This window comes from Mastomys coucha, unplaced genomic scaffold, assembly GCF_008632895.1.
Source record: "Mastomys coucha isolate ucsf_1 unplaced genomic scaffold, UCSF_Mcou_1 pScaffold16, whole genome shotgun sequence".
NCBI lineage: Eukaryota > Metazoa > Chordata > Mammalia > Rodentia > Muridae > Mastomys > Mastomys coucha.
In genome coordinates this window covers 42,933,375-42,947,972 of record NW_022196898.1, presented here as the reverse complement: position 1 = coordinate 42,947,972, position 14,598 = coordinate 42,933,375, and the positions used below count along the sequence as shown (strand labels likewise).

Here is a 14,598-nt window from a genome sequence, read left to right as displayed (position 1 = left end):
AAAAAAAAAAAAAACAACAACAACAACAACAACAAAAAAACTTGGGGAGGGAGGCTACAGGAGTAGGGGTTGGGGGGCGAGGGCACTGGAGAAATAGCTTAGTGGTTAGGAGCACAGTGTGTTGGAACAGAATGAGAGTGTTTTATATATGTGAATACACATACATAAAATAAGTAAATCTTTTTTTAATATAGAAATCTTTTTTTTAAGATTTATTTATTATATATGAAGACACTGTCACTGTTTTCAGACACACAAGAAGAGGGCATCGGATCCCATTATAGATGAACGTGAGCCACCATGTGGTTGCTGGGAATTGAACTCAGAAACTCTGGACTAGCAGTCAGTGCTCCTAACCTCTGAGCCATTTTGCCGGCCCCAATTAAGATTTTTTTTTTTTTTTTAAATAGGGCCAGCATCAAAAGGTGCATGCCTTTGCAGAGGCAGGCTGATCTCTGAGTATAAAGCCAACCTGGTCTACACATTGCATTCCAAGATAGCCAGGGTTACACAAAGAAACCCCTGCCTCAAAACATAAAGCAAAAACAAACAAAAAAAATATTTTAATACCCATTTTCCCTCTGTAGCTCTTGGCTGGCCTATACACAGATCCACCTATCTCTGCCTATACATATATGCACCATGGACATGCAGTGCTCATGGGGACCACAAAGAGTGCTTCAGAATTCCAGTTCCAAGGGGTTGCTGGGAAGTGCAGCGACTGTTCTTAATCTCCAGTCCCAGTATGCATTTTACTTTTAATTGTGTACAGGTTGATTTGGGGTGGGAGTGTGCATGCCCACAGTATTCAGGTAGAGGTGCCTGCCCAGGATAGAGCTCTAGTTGTCAGACCTGGTGGCAAGTTCATTTACACGCTGAACTATCTTGCTGGTTGCCAAGCAGTTAGTTCACTAAAGTATAAAATCCTGTTAATTTTATAATGTACATATATACTTTGTTGGATATTAAAATATCCACTTTCTGGATTGAAGAGATGGCTCAGTGGTTAAGATTATGTTCTGCTTTTGGTTCCTAGCAACCAAATCCGGTGGCCCAAATCCACCTGTGACTGCAGTTTCAAGAGACTGACTCCCCCTTCTGGCCTCCAAGAACACATACCCACACGTACCACAAACATAATTTTAAGAATAAATATTAGAGGCAGGTGGATTTCTGAGTTCGAGGCCAGCCTGGTCTACAGAGTGAGTTCCAGGACAGCCAGGACTACACAGAGAAACCCTGTCTTGAAAAACCAAAAAAAAAAAAAAAAAGAATAAATATTAAAAAGATAAAGATAAAATACCACTCCTATAACATTACAACAAAATGTATTTTTTATTAGCAATTAGACTAATAGGGATAGAAATGGGCTAATTAGCCTTCATCATTCAGAAAATATAGGTATATTCCATATGGATCAAAGCCCAGAAATCATGCAAAAGTAGCTCTATATACAAGCCAATTCTAAAATATATGTTTTACATTTACATTTTAAATTTACAAGCAAAAATCAATTTAGAAATTTTCTGAGAGCCTGGCATGGTGGAGCACAACTTTAATCCCAGCATTCAAGAGGCAGAAGCAGGTGGATTTCTATAAATTCAAGGCCAGTCTAGTCTACAGAGAGTTCCAGGACAGCCAGAGATAGATAATAGAGAGACTCTGTTTCAAAAAACCAACAACAAAATCTTTTTTTCTGAGCAGTTAACATATTTTTAAATGTAACCACCCTTTAAAAACAAGATAATAGAGTCCCACAGCACACAAGCACATGACACACAGTGGCACAGACCTTTTCTGTTACATAGAGAAGCTTATGCAGGTTACTGGCTCAGGGTTACTGACTGTAGGAATTGTAGCTCCTGTGTTTCTCTTCACAAAAGGGAAAGTTAGGAGTTGAGGAGAAGCTCCAAGGTAAAATGCTTGCAAACAAACCTGAAGATCTGAGTTTAGTTTAGTTCCTGGGACCCACATGGTAGGAGGAGAGAACTGACTTCAGAAAGTTGTTCTGATCTCCACATGTGTGCCCACACACAGACACTCATAGACACACACAGATACATACATATATGCATACACACAGAGAATAAGTAAATGTAAAAAGACAAAATATTCCTGAAAAAGGAAACATAGCAATAACTCCACAGAAGGATTATTTTATTTATCTTAATGGGGGCAGTTTCAAGACAGGAACTCTCTGAGTAGCCTTGGCTATCCTGGAACTTTGTCTATAGATCAGGCTGGCCTCCAACTCATAGAGATTCACCTGCCTCAGCCTCCTGAGTGCTGGGATTAAAGACAAATGCCATTATTACCTGTCCAAAAGGATTTTTATGTGCATTATTTAGAGACATTTCCATCAACATAAAGAATTTTTTTGTTTGTCTTTTCTATTGAGACATGGTATTTTTGTTTTTTTTTGGTTTTTTTGTTTTTTTGGTTTTTTTTTTTTTTTTTTTTTTTTTTTTTTTTTTTTTGGTTTTTCGAGACAGGGTTTCTCTGTGTAGCCCTGGCTGTCCTGCTGGAGCTCACTCTGTAGACCAGGCTGGCCTCAAACTCAGAAATCCGCCTGCCTCTGCCTCTCAAGTGCTGGGATTAAAGGCGTGCACCATCACCACCCGGCTTGAGACAGGGTTTCTTTCTCTCTCATTTTTTTTAAAGATTTATTATATATAAGTACACTGTTACTGGTTTTAGACACACCAGAAGAGGTTTGTTTGTTTTTTTTCCCTTTTGTTTTGTTTTCAAATGTCTTTTCAAGTATCTTTCAGGTACTCTTGACATAAATAAATAAAACAATTTCTTCTCAAAACAAGCAGGTGAGTTTTTGTGATTTCGAGGTCAACCTAGTCTACATCTATGTTCTAGGCTAGCCAGGACTACCTAATGAGAACCTGTGGAGGTGGGGAAATCATCTAGTCACAATTCATATAGTTAGCTATTAAGTTCTGTATTTTAGTTTACATTTTAAAGGAATAAAAAATCAAATAAAAGCTGGGGGAGCAACTCCCAAATCTGTCCTTAAATAATTCACATTCATATTATGTATACACAGCTCATAAAGCAGGCATGTCAAGAACAGTACTTTTAACACATAGAAAGTTCAAAGAGACATGGAAAAATGAAGCAGCCAGGGTCACACTACTCAGTTATTTCTCAGGAACTCTGCAGACAGATTAAGTTCTGTCCCATGATGCTTTAGAAACTGATGAGTTTACAAAAGATTTAGTCATCTAGAATTTCCCCAAAGGGCCATTAAGATAGTACAAACAATATTTTCCATGGTTACACAAATCACAATAGAGTTCTCAGCATGCTTGCATCTCTTGTCTCAAGACAGAGAAGAGCCACAAAAGACAGACATGCTTTAACCATCATGTGTAGATGTCCAGATCCTTCAGCCAAACTCCAGATTCCTTAAAAAGAGCTTTCAAAATGCTAAGGCTTGGGGCTGGAGAGGTGGCTTAGTGGTTAAGAGTACTCTCTGATCTGCAATATCGGGTGAGATACAGCACCCGCATGGTGGCTCACAATTGTGACTGTAGCTCCAAGGGATCCTGTATCACCTTGCCTCTTTTAGTACCAGGCACACATGTGGTATACAGACATATAAGCAGATAAAACACACACACACACACACACACACACACTTGACAAGGCTCCTGTCATGCAAGCTTTATGACAACCCAAATAGCTCAACAGAATTGAAACAGCTCAGAACTTCAGACAAAGCCTATTGCAGAAAATTTCCATGAGCCAGGCTATCTCAAGACTCCAATACCAAGTCCAAATACTCATTTTTCTGCTTGTTCGCATAGAGATGAGAGCAGAAATAGGAAGGTAAAAGTCTCTAGCTGGGCACTGTGGCTCTGCCTAGCATTCAGGAGGCAGAGGCAGGCTGATCTCTGAGTTTGAAGCCTGCCTTGTCTTCATATTTTCAGGACAGCCAGATGTAGAAAGATTCTCAAAAGAAAGAACTCTGTGGAATAAAATGACCCCAGCAGCTACTTGGTGCTGTTCAGTCTGCCCTCTTTGAGAGTGAGTCTCTAACTGTTTTCTGCTGGCTATGGTTTGCCAAAATTGTTACTGTGCATGTTAGGTTCAGAGCTTGAGCCCTGGCATCCCTAACAAGCTAGGCTTGACCATTCATCATCAGATATGTCAATTAAATGCATCATTAATAGCGAAAAGCAGAAGGGATTGATTCAGCGTGGCCACTGGAAACAAAGCTAGTGACACCCCCAGTCCGTTTGAGGTTCTGATGTAACATGAGTTTTAGGTCGATAGGAAGTATGTATGTATAACTAACTGATCACTCCTGGGCAAACTGTGGCCCTAATTACTTCATTGGTTCCAGGCTCCTACAAGGTGGTCAGACAAGCTGTCAGAACTGAGGTCTCTTTCTGAGGTCACAACTTTCTCTGCCTGGTACCTGAGAATTTCTTGAAGTTTGTTGTCCCAGTAGTCTGATAGTAAAGGAGAGGGACACACAAGTTTTTTAGAATTTCTGTGAAGATAGTTACACAGGAATTATAGGCATGAGACATCAGGTCTGGCCACACCTAGTTTTTAAATAGCTTTTCTAGATGATGGTAGGTATTCTTTGATGCTGTACCAAAGCTTGGCAAGTGGTAATTTTTTTGTGGTCCATACAGCCTCATGCATGCTAGACAAGCACTCTGCCATTGTATTACATTGCTCACAAGATATGTGGTAATTTCTTAAAAGTTAGTTGCAAGATTGATAATTTAGTTCAGTAATACCCTGGGTTTTGCCCTCTGCAGTGGGGTGAGGGGTGGGGAGGGGAGGATAGTTGCAAGGGCTTGGAGAGATGGCTCAGCAGTTAATAGTATTGGGTGCTCTTCCTGAAGACTCTCAGGGCAGCTCACAACTATTTGTAAATTCAGTGCCACGGAATCCGATGCTCTTTTCTGACCTTCAGAGGATATTGCATACAGGTATTACACAGAAATAGACTCAAGTGAAAATAGTCATCAATACAAATAGTTTTAAAACTAATAAAATTAGTTAAAAAGAGAAATCTGAAGTTACATCAAAAGAATTTTTGTACTGTGCCCAGTTTTCTGTATTACTTTTTGGCTGTCCTGGGCCTTGAGCCTAGAGCCTTGCACATGTAAAGTATCCTACCACTGAGCTGTTCTTTACTATCCTTTAGTTTGAGGTAAGTCTCATTAGATTACCCAAGCTATTCTTGAATTCATATTATAGCTCAGACAGGTGCTGACTTTTGTATCTCTGTGCTCAGTTCAAACCCAGGGTGTTGTGCATGCTAAGCAGCCTCTATAAACGGAGCTCTATCCCCAGCCCTCGATTTGTTTTTTTGAGATTGGGGTTTCATAATGTAGCCCAGGTTGGTCTCTCACTTGGAATCTCCTTATCTCAGCCTCCTAGAAACCAGGAGTACAGAGATCACAGGCCTTTGCCACAGGCCCTACTTTGAATTTCTTACTAACTTATTAAGGGGGTGTTTGTGAGAACTCCAAGGACTCTGCTGGAGTTACTCCTCTCCTAGGATCATCATGTGGATCCTAGGATCAAACTGAGGTTGTTAGACTGGCAAGGTAGCTCAAGGGGAACTTCTGCCAAGCCCGATGACCGAGTTCAGTCCCTCAAGCACACAATAGAAGGAGAGAATCAACTCCTGTAAGCTGTTCTCTGACCAATGTATACACAGAACACACATGCACACGCACGCACACATGGGGAGAGAGCATGAAAAAAAATTGAGACTAGCCCATGCCCATCTAGAACTCACTGTGTAGCTGACACTGGCTTTGTGCCTCATCTGCTGCCTATACTCCTAAGTGCTGGTGTTGCAGGTGCATCCCTTCTTGCAGGGCAAGGATTTTCTTAAATCGAACTTATCCCCCCCCTTCTCCCCCCAAAAAGCACATGGTAACAACCATAGTAAGCTTACCTCACAATTTGGTTTGGGCAAAGGCAACAACAGCTATGCCTCCATTGTATTTTCACTACCATTGCAACTGCTAAGATGCTAAAAAATAAAGTCAAATAGTATTGTAGTAAAAAGTAGTTTGGATCACATGGATTCCTGTAAGGTTATAAGTGTGGCTCAGGAGCCATAAACCACACTTCTGATGCTGTCTAAGCAAGTCATTGACCATGCTGGCTGTGATGTTACTTACCCACGTTCTCAGTACCTGGGAAGTGAAGGCAGGAAGATCAGGAGTTGAAGGTCATCTCAGCTACACAGTGAGTTAATGGTCAGCTTGGGCTAAAAGAGTTTCTGCCTAAAAGGGAAAAAAGTTTCTGTCTAGAAACTTTGATAGACATCACATCATTTCACCATAGCTAGAAAACAAAAAGATTAACACTTGCAATTCAGTTAAAAAAATATGCTGCTTAGTAGGAAAAATGAAAACTCCCAAGAGTGGGAGAGGTTCCCAGAGAGGGACACTTGCATGTGCCCTGCCAAGTGATCTGTTTAATTGTATTTTTTGTTGTTTGTTTATGGTGGGTGAGGGAGCACACTCTACTGCATGTACTCACAGGTCAGAGGACAACTTGAAGTCAGAATCAGTTCTCTTGTACCTAGAGGTCTGGGGTGGCGGTATAGGACACAAGTCATCTAGCTTTTATAGAAAACACTTCTACCTGCTGAGCCAGCTCACAGGCCCTGGTGGCCTTTTATTTTAGGGGAGGAATTAGATTGAGGTTGAGGAAGTCTTTATTGGAATTGGTCAGTTTTGAGGGAGTTTACCTACCCTAAACAGGTTCTCAGGGCTAACTAGAGAAACAGTACAATACATACAATACATACAATCCAATCCAATACATAAAATCCAGTACAAAACATACAATACAGTCATGCGCTGCAGGACATTAAGGAGGTATTATAAACTATTTCCTTCAAGCAACGCTTTTACAAATAGGTACCCTTGTGCCTTGTCTAGAAATCAGGGTGCATGTTTTGAACTATATTCTTTCCACTGGGTCTGGTGATGAAAACCTATAATCCTAGTTACTTGGGAAGTTGAGGCAGGAAGATCACAAACTCGGTCTACCTGAGCTATGGAATGAGTTTTGGACTAGCCTGACCAATTTACCTAGATACTGCCTTAGAATAAAAAAGTGGGGTAGGTGGGAGGGAGCCAGGTGTGGTGGCACTAGCTTGTAATCCCACCACTGTGGTGCTGGAGTCAGAAAGATGAAAAGTTCAAGGCCAGTGTAGGCTGCACGAGCTCCTGTCCCCAAACAAAAGCATCTTGCAAACACATTCTGCTGTGGTTGTAGTGGTCCATGTCTATATAGTAGCATCTGGGGGGTAGAGGAAGAGAGAGTGTTTTTGAGTTCCGTGCTTTCACAGGCTACATAGTGAGTTCTAGGCCAGCCTGGACAGCATGGCAAACCACTGTGTCTTAGAGAAAACATATTACGACAACTGCTTCCCTTGGGTTTGAATTGCAGGTACCTGGAAACTTCTGTTTCTATGCATAAAGATGTCTCTGGTGGACTTGGGGAAGAGGCTGCTAGAAGCTGCAAGGAAAGGTCAAGACGATGAAGTGAGGACACTGATGGCAAATGGGGCTCCATTCACCACAGACTGGGTAAGCTTAGCCAAAGGCCCAGTGCTTCCCGAGTATGCTGTGACCAGCCTCCAAGGCTGAGCAGGTGTGGTACTCTTCGCTTCCTGTGTCCTTCCTTCTAAAAGAGCTTTATTTGTTTCACCTCAGTGTATAGGTTCCCTGTTAGTTTTCCAATTTGAAAATTGTCTGTGAATATATAGGTTGTAATCGTAGCTGTTAGATTCTTGGGATTTTTCCCTTTTATTTTATTTTTAATATTTTTATTTGCAGATATGATGGTGTATGCCTTTAGTCCTAGAACTTGGGAGGCACGGGCAGGAAGACCTCTTTGAGTTTGAGGCCAACCTGGTCTACATAGCAAGCTCCAGGACAGCTAAAGCTACATAATAAGATGCTGTGTGAAAACAAGTAAACAAAAAAATTCCTAAAAGTTGTCCTCTGACCTTCATCCACATATACCTGTATGTACATGCATACGCACACATACAAATAAATACTACAGATAGCAGGCAGGGTGGCACACATCTTTAATCTCAGCACACGAGTTTAGCTTGGTCAGCAGAGCAAGTTCTAGGACACAGAGAAAACCAAACCTGATTTGAAAAGCAAAATAAAAATGACAAACAAAACAAAACAAAAAGTTTGATATAATGAGCCTGTCAACTGGCTTGCAGACCAGAGAGTTTCAGAAGACTCAGGTCTGTGTAATAATGTGGGGCATCTTAGCATTCACAGATTTCCTAAGCATTGACTGGTGTGAATAACTTTGACGACGTAGTGAAGACTATTGTGATATGAATAATTCATAACTTCGGGGTCCTACTGGTTCATTTATTTGTTTTGAGACAGGATCTCTCAATACAGCCCTGGGTGTCCTGGGCCTCCATCTCACAGAGATCTACCTACCCTCTGCCTCTCAATGCTGGGACTAAAGGCATGTGCCACCATACCCACCTCAGAGTATTCTTTTTTTTTTTTAATTTATTTATTTATTATATGTGATTACACTGTAGCTGTCTTCAGACACTCCAGAAGAGGGCATCAGATCCCGTTACAGATGGTTGTGAGCCAACATGTTTTTGCTGGGATTTGAACTCAGGACCTCTGGAAGAGCAGTCAGCACTCTTAACCACTGAGCCATCTCTCCAGCCCCAGAATATTCTTTTTGATACTAGAAGAAAAGCAAAAAAAGAAAACTATCTTGTGAGCCATGCTTAAAATCCCATCTTCTAGTGAGTCTTACTCAGTAGCTCTATCTCACTTAAAATCATTATACTTCACGGGCATTTAATTTATGGCCCCTTTACCTTCCCATCAATATTAATTTTATTTATTTTATTATTTTTAATGATGTACATGAGAGTATGGCTGCATGTGGTATGTGCATGTGAGTCCGGGTGCCCTTCGAGGTTAGGGTGTTGGATCACCAACAGCTGGAATAATAGCTGAGTCACCAACATGGATTCTCAAAGTCAATGTTCTTATCCGCTATTCTCTGCAGCTCTACTGTATTAACTCTAAAATGCTATCATTTTTCAGTCTCTCTGCCCAGGAAGATCCTTTCTCCAAGGATGAGTACTATAGGATTCATTTCTTGTCCATATATCTCTGCCCAGAAATGATACAGCTCTTCACATGGTAGAACTCAATGAATGTTATCTCCCCACAGCTTGGAACATCGCCACTTCACCTTGCAGCCCAGTATGGTCATTACTCCACAGCAGAAGTGCTTCTCCGAGCTGGTGTTAGCAGGGATGCCCGGACCAAAGTGGACAGGACCCCTTTGCATATGGCTGCAGCTGATGGACATGCTCACATCGTGGAACTGCTTGTTAGGGTAAAGCAAGAATAATGGTGGGAGCCTGGCAGTGGTGGAACACACCTTTAATCCCAGCACTCAGGAGGCAGAGGCAGGCGGATCTCTGTGAGTTCTAGGCCAGCCTGGTCTACAAAGGGAGTTCTAGGGCAGCCAGAGGTACACAGAAAAACCCTGTCTTGAAAAACAAAACAAACAAAAGAATAGTCATCAGACTATGCTGTAAGACAGACATTTCTTTGCCTCCCATTTTTTCTTAAATAGTGGTAGGAAAGTGATCTAGACTTAGTGTAGGTGGTCACTGAGTTGCAAATCTACCTATCTGTCTGTCTGTCTGTCTTTCTGTCTGTCTGTCTGTCTGTCTGTCTATCTATCTATCTATCTATCTATCTGTCTATTTATTATTTTACTCATGGAAACTGTGTTTCAGGAGTCATCATGGAGATGATTTTGTTTTCTGATTTGTTTTTTAAAGGCTAAACAGATTTTATTGATTTTTCTTCGTTCCTTTTCTGTAGGTGTTCTCTGTACTTATGCCTTTTTTTTTTTTCAGGCCCTACTCAGCTTTCTGTTAATAAATGCAACAAAATCTGTTCCTTCCCTTTCCTCAGCCATCTGTGAGACTTTCCCAGTGATGTCCTTAGCAGACCCGCTCATTGAAAGCATAGGGTCTCAGCACTTAGGAGGACTTGAGAAACACTTCTCCCTCTGACAGTTCTTAAGGGAGAACTAACGTTAAATGTCTCTATGTAAATCTGTTTGGTAACTTGATCTTATACGTAGTGAACAGTTGCTTTCTTATAACAGAGTGGTGCCGATGTGAATGCAAGGGATATGCTGCAGATGACAGCTCTGCACTGGGCCACGGAGCATCATCACCGAGATGTTGTCGAGTTACTTCTCAAATATGGAGCTGATGTCCACGCTTTTAGCAAATTTGATAAGTCTGCCTTTGACATAGCACTGGAGAAAAACAATACTGAGATTTTGGTCATGCTTCAGGTATGTTCCTTTATAGTCCCCAAAGTACACTACATTGTAGATTATTTTGAGGGAACTGAATTAAAACACAATTTCCCCCATTTTATCAAATTCTAGCATGTCTTGATCATGTGACTCTGTATTGGTACCTTTCATTATTTTTTTTTTCAGTTGAGACAGGATCTCAAATAGCCCAGGGTGATCTCAAATTTTGAATGTAGCTAAAGATGACTTGTGATCTTCCTGCCTCACATATGCTGGAATTACAGATATGTACTACCATGCCTGGCCTTTGTTTTGAGACAGTCTTACTATAAAGCCAAAGCTAAAGATAGGCTCTCAAGTAAGCGTGCCTTAGGGTTTGTTTGTTTGTTAACTAGGATTCTATAAAGTCCTGAATCATTCAGTGATTAGAAAACAACGTTGTGGAAATACTTAGTTGCCGACATTGCAGAGCAGAAGTTCACAGACCTTTTCTGGTTCTGAGAGCTGCCCAGCTTTTAAGCAGCTCCACAGTCCAGACATCTTCCTTCCTTCGTCCAGCTGCTCAGAGTCTCCTCCCCGACAACTCCTTGCTCCCTTTACTGTTAGTGGGGCCCCAGGCATCTGTTCTTCTCTGATTTGTGGGCTTTTGCTTACCTCCTGTTTGCATCAAAGGCTGCTCAGCCACCTCCCTTTCTGGAGCAGATGTTCTGATTTAGAGAGAGGGAATATTATAAATCAGAGGAACATGGCTTAGAATTCATACGCATGTGTGCCCTGGAACACTAGTGCACAACACACACAACAAATACATTGTAATTAAAAATATTTTAAACCAGCTGTGGAAACATGTGCTTATAATGTCAATGTTGGGGAAGCAGAGACAGATAGCTTCCTGGAGCTTGCTAGCCAACCACTCTTGCCTACTTGGTGAACTCCAGACCAGTGAGAGACCCTATCTCAACAAAACAAGGTAGGTAGCATCTGAGGAACCCCACTTAGGCTGTCTTCTGGCTGCACATGCATACAAATGCATCCTCCCTCCCACACATACACACACAGTAAGACACTCTAGCCAACGTGGCACATGCCTATAGAATCCCACAATTTGGAAGTGGAGGTATAAGGATTAGAAGTTCAAACTCACTGGGTGGTGGTGGCACATGCCTTGATCCCAGTACAAGGGAGGCAGAGGCAGGTGGAGCTCTGAGTTCAAGGCCATCCTGGTCTACAGAGTGAGTTCCAGGACAGCCAGAGCAGAGAAACCCTCTCTCAAAAAATAAAGACAAATGAAACCAAATTAAATATAGGGGCCAATGAGAGGACTTAGTAGGTAAGGACACTTGCTGCCAAGCTGGATGGCCTGGGTTCATTCCCTGGAACCTACAAGCTAGAAAGTGAGAACTGATACTAACAGTTGTCTCTAATCTTCACATCTCTATGTACACATGCATACCACTTAAAAACATGCAGAGCCAAACGTGGTAGCTCATACCTTTAATCTCAGCATTCAGGAGGCAGAGGCAAGTGGATCTCTGAATTTTAGCCCAGTCTCCATACTGAGTCTGCAAACATCTAGAGCTTCAAAGAGAGATCTGGTCTAAAATAATAATAATCCAGTCTAATAATAATAAAAAATAAATTTAAGAACAAAAAAAAAAAATTGAATCAGGTCAGTAAACTGGCTCAGGTAAAGGTACCTGCCAAGTGTAATGACCTAGGCTTGCTTTTCTGGACCCACATGGTAGAAGGAAAGAAAACTGACTCTTGCCAGTTGTTTTCTGCCCCCCACATGCATAACCCCTCCACACACACACACACAGAGGAAAGTAATGGTATTGTATTCATTATTAAGAAAAAAAATTTCATGCTAGAAAAAGTACAAACAAAAAACAGATATGTAAAGGAGCAGGAATTTTTTTTTTTTTTTTTTAATAAAAGAGTAGTTCTGTGTAGAGAAGAAGCAGTGGACCTGGGGTTTGGGGACAGCAGGTGCTTGGCAAGTAGGCTGGGCCTGCATGAGAGCTTACGTGGCTAGTGATATGCACTAGTGAGGTGGTCTGCAGGAGAGCTTACGTGGCTAGTGATATGCACTAGTGAGGTGGTACTGCAGGAGAGCTTACGTGGTTAGTGATATGCAGCTAGTGAGGTGGTAGTTTCTGTAGCAGTGGGAACATAGTAGAAGCTTTCTTTGTTTTATTTTGCATCTTTTTTTTTAAGATTGGTTTCTCTGTGTGGCCCTGGTTTTCCTAGAAGTAGCTTTGGAGACTCAGCTGTTCTTAAATTTACCTAGATCCACTTGCCTCTACCTTCCGAGTGCTGGGATTAAAGCTGTGTATGGACCACTACTGAAGACTGAAGTGGTTTGGTTTGGTTTGGTTTTGAGAGAGAGTTGAAAGATGATCTTGCTGTGTGCCTCTGCTTCATGTGGCACTTGCTCTGAAGCCCATGCTGGCCTCAAATTCAAGGTGATCCTCCTATCTCAGTTTCTGGAGTGCTGGGATTACATGTTTGAACCAGCACATCTTGATTTAGAAACTTAAATCCAGGATTGGTGTTATTGTTTAAAAAGGTAATCAGAGATGGTACACTGGATAGAGAAGACAACACTAAGTAACATAAGATAGCTTTCATCAGGCTAGGCAAGCCTGCCTGTGAGAGCTCCTACCAAAGGAAGCTGCTGGAGGTTAGAAATAGCAGACTAAAGAAAGAATTTAACAGTATCCGGAAAATGAATAATCTGTTTCAATTGAAGTTCTTAGTCAAGGGGATAATTACATATGAAAAATAGCTGCTTGTGCATTTTCGGGTTTTGTTTGTTTTTCATGACAGCTGGTTTTCCAAAGACTGGTTCTTCTCCTCAACTTTCAGTTATTGTTCAAAGTCCTTTTATAACTGGACTTTTTTGATAGTTATGTTTGTAGAAAACTTCTGAAAGTAAAATAAAAGATAAGCATCTTTTCACCAAATTGAGCAGACATCTTTGGAAGCCAGAGTGTAGCATATGGAACTAGACTTCAAAATCTGCTACTCATTTATCTGCTTGTTATACATTCTCTTAGGAATTTCTTCAGTGGCAGAATGGAACATGTTGTAGGATAAAACTCTAGAGAGTATTTTGCTCTGCAGGGATCTCCTGCTAGCATCTTGTCTTGTAGATAATTGATCACAGAATTATTAGTGCTGCAAATTACTTTTACACTATGCAGACCAGTTCCTTCCCTTCATTTTTTTTCCAAGTTAAAATCCAGTGTGGTTAAGTGAAGCACATAGAAGGCTCTGTGAATAATACACTTTGGCTTTCTCAAGTAGAAACAAGCTCGGGGAAGGAAGCTACCACGAGTTGCTTCCGTTTGAGAAAAGCTGTAGTGTTAATGAGAACCTTTAGCTCCCTGGACAACGTATGCCACACTAGTTCTGCTTAATGGAGCATGGGAGGGGTGAGGCTGTGTTGTTCACTGACTGTATGACTAAAGTTAAGTGTACTGACTTTGAAATAACCTGCTTTGTTTGCCAGGAAGCAATGCAGAATCAGGTGAACACTAACCCCGAGAGAGCCAACCCAGTGGCTAACCCTGTGACTGTGACTGCGCCGTTCTTCTTCACCTCTGGAGAGGTCGTTAACCTCGCTAGCTTTGTTTCTTCAGCCAACACCAAAGCAACCTCAGGTAGAGTTCTGATAATGAGGCATCCGTTTTAAGCTTAAAAGTTAGCAGAATCCTAGTTTCCTAGACATAAATGGATATTCTGTCTGATACCCACTCTTATAAAAAATACTCCCCCAAAATGCTGGGATTAAAGCTCTGAGATAGAACACTTGCTGCATATATAAGACCATGGACTCCATCTCTAATGCCATAAGAAGGGACAGTAAAACTCCTCAGACTCTTGCTGACAGTGAGCCAAGGGCCTCACGCCTGAGCTATGGTCACATGAGCTATGGTCGCATGAGCTATGGTCGCATGAGCTATGGTCACATGAGCTATGGTCACATGAGCTAAGGTCACATGAGCTATGGTCACAGCCCTTCTCTTCCTGCTTGCTGCTCCTTTGGTTTATTTAAGATAGGGTCACTATATTGCCGAGGGCCTTGGACTAATGCTGTAGTTAATGCTGGCCTTGAACTTGTAGCAGTCCTCCTTCCTCAGCCTCTTAATTGCTGGGGTTACAACTATGAACCACTGGGCTGGTGAGATGGCTCAGTGGGGAAGAACACTGACTGCTCTTCGGAAGGTCATGAGTTCAAATCCC

The 14,598-nt window shown here is 41.6% G+C and overlaps 1 protein-coding gene across 2 annotated transcripts in view; it reads left to right on the top strand.

Moving 5' to 3' along the window:
- The window catches only part of Gabpb2 (GA binding protein transcription factor subunit beta 2), a 33,558-nt gene that overhangs the window by 4,409 nt on the left and 14,551 nt on the right, over nt 1–14,598 (top strand). For both annotated transcript variants that reach the window (XM_031374786.1, XM_031374785.1), the window contains exons 2-5: nt 7,450–7,589; nt 9,238–9,405; nt 10,192–10,386; nt 13,865–14,015. In XM_031374786.1, the coding sequence (XP_031230646.1) occupies nt 7,482–7,589; nt 9,238–9,405; nt 10,192–10,386; nt 13,865–14,015 (622 nt within the window). In that variant the 5' untranslated portion in view covers nt 7,450–7,481. The remainder of the gene's footprint in view (nt 1–7,449; nt 7,590–9,237; nt 9,406–10,191; nt 10,387–13,864; nt 14,016–14,598) is intronic.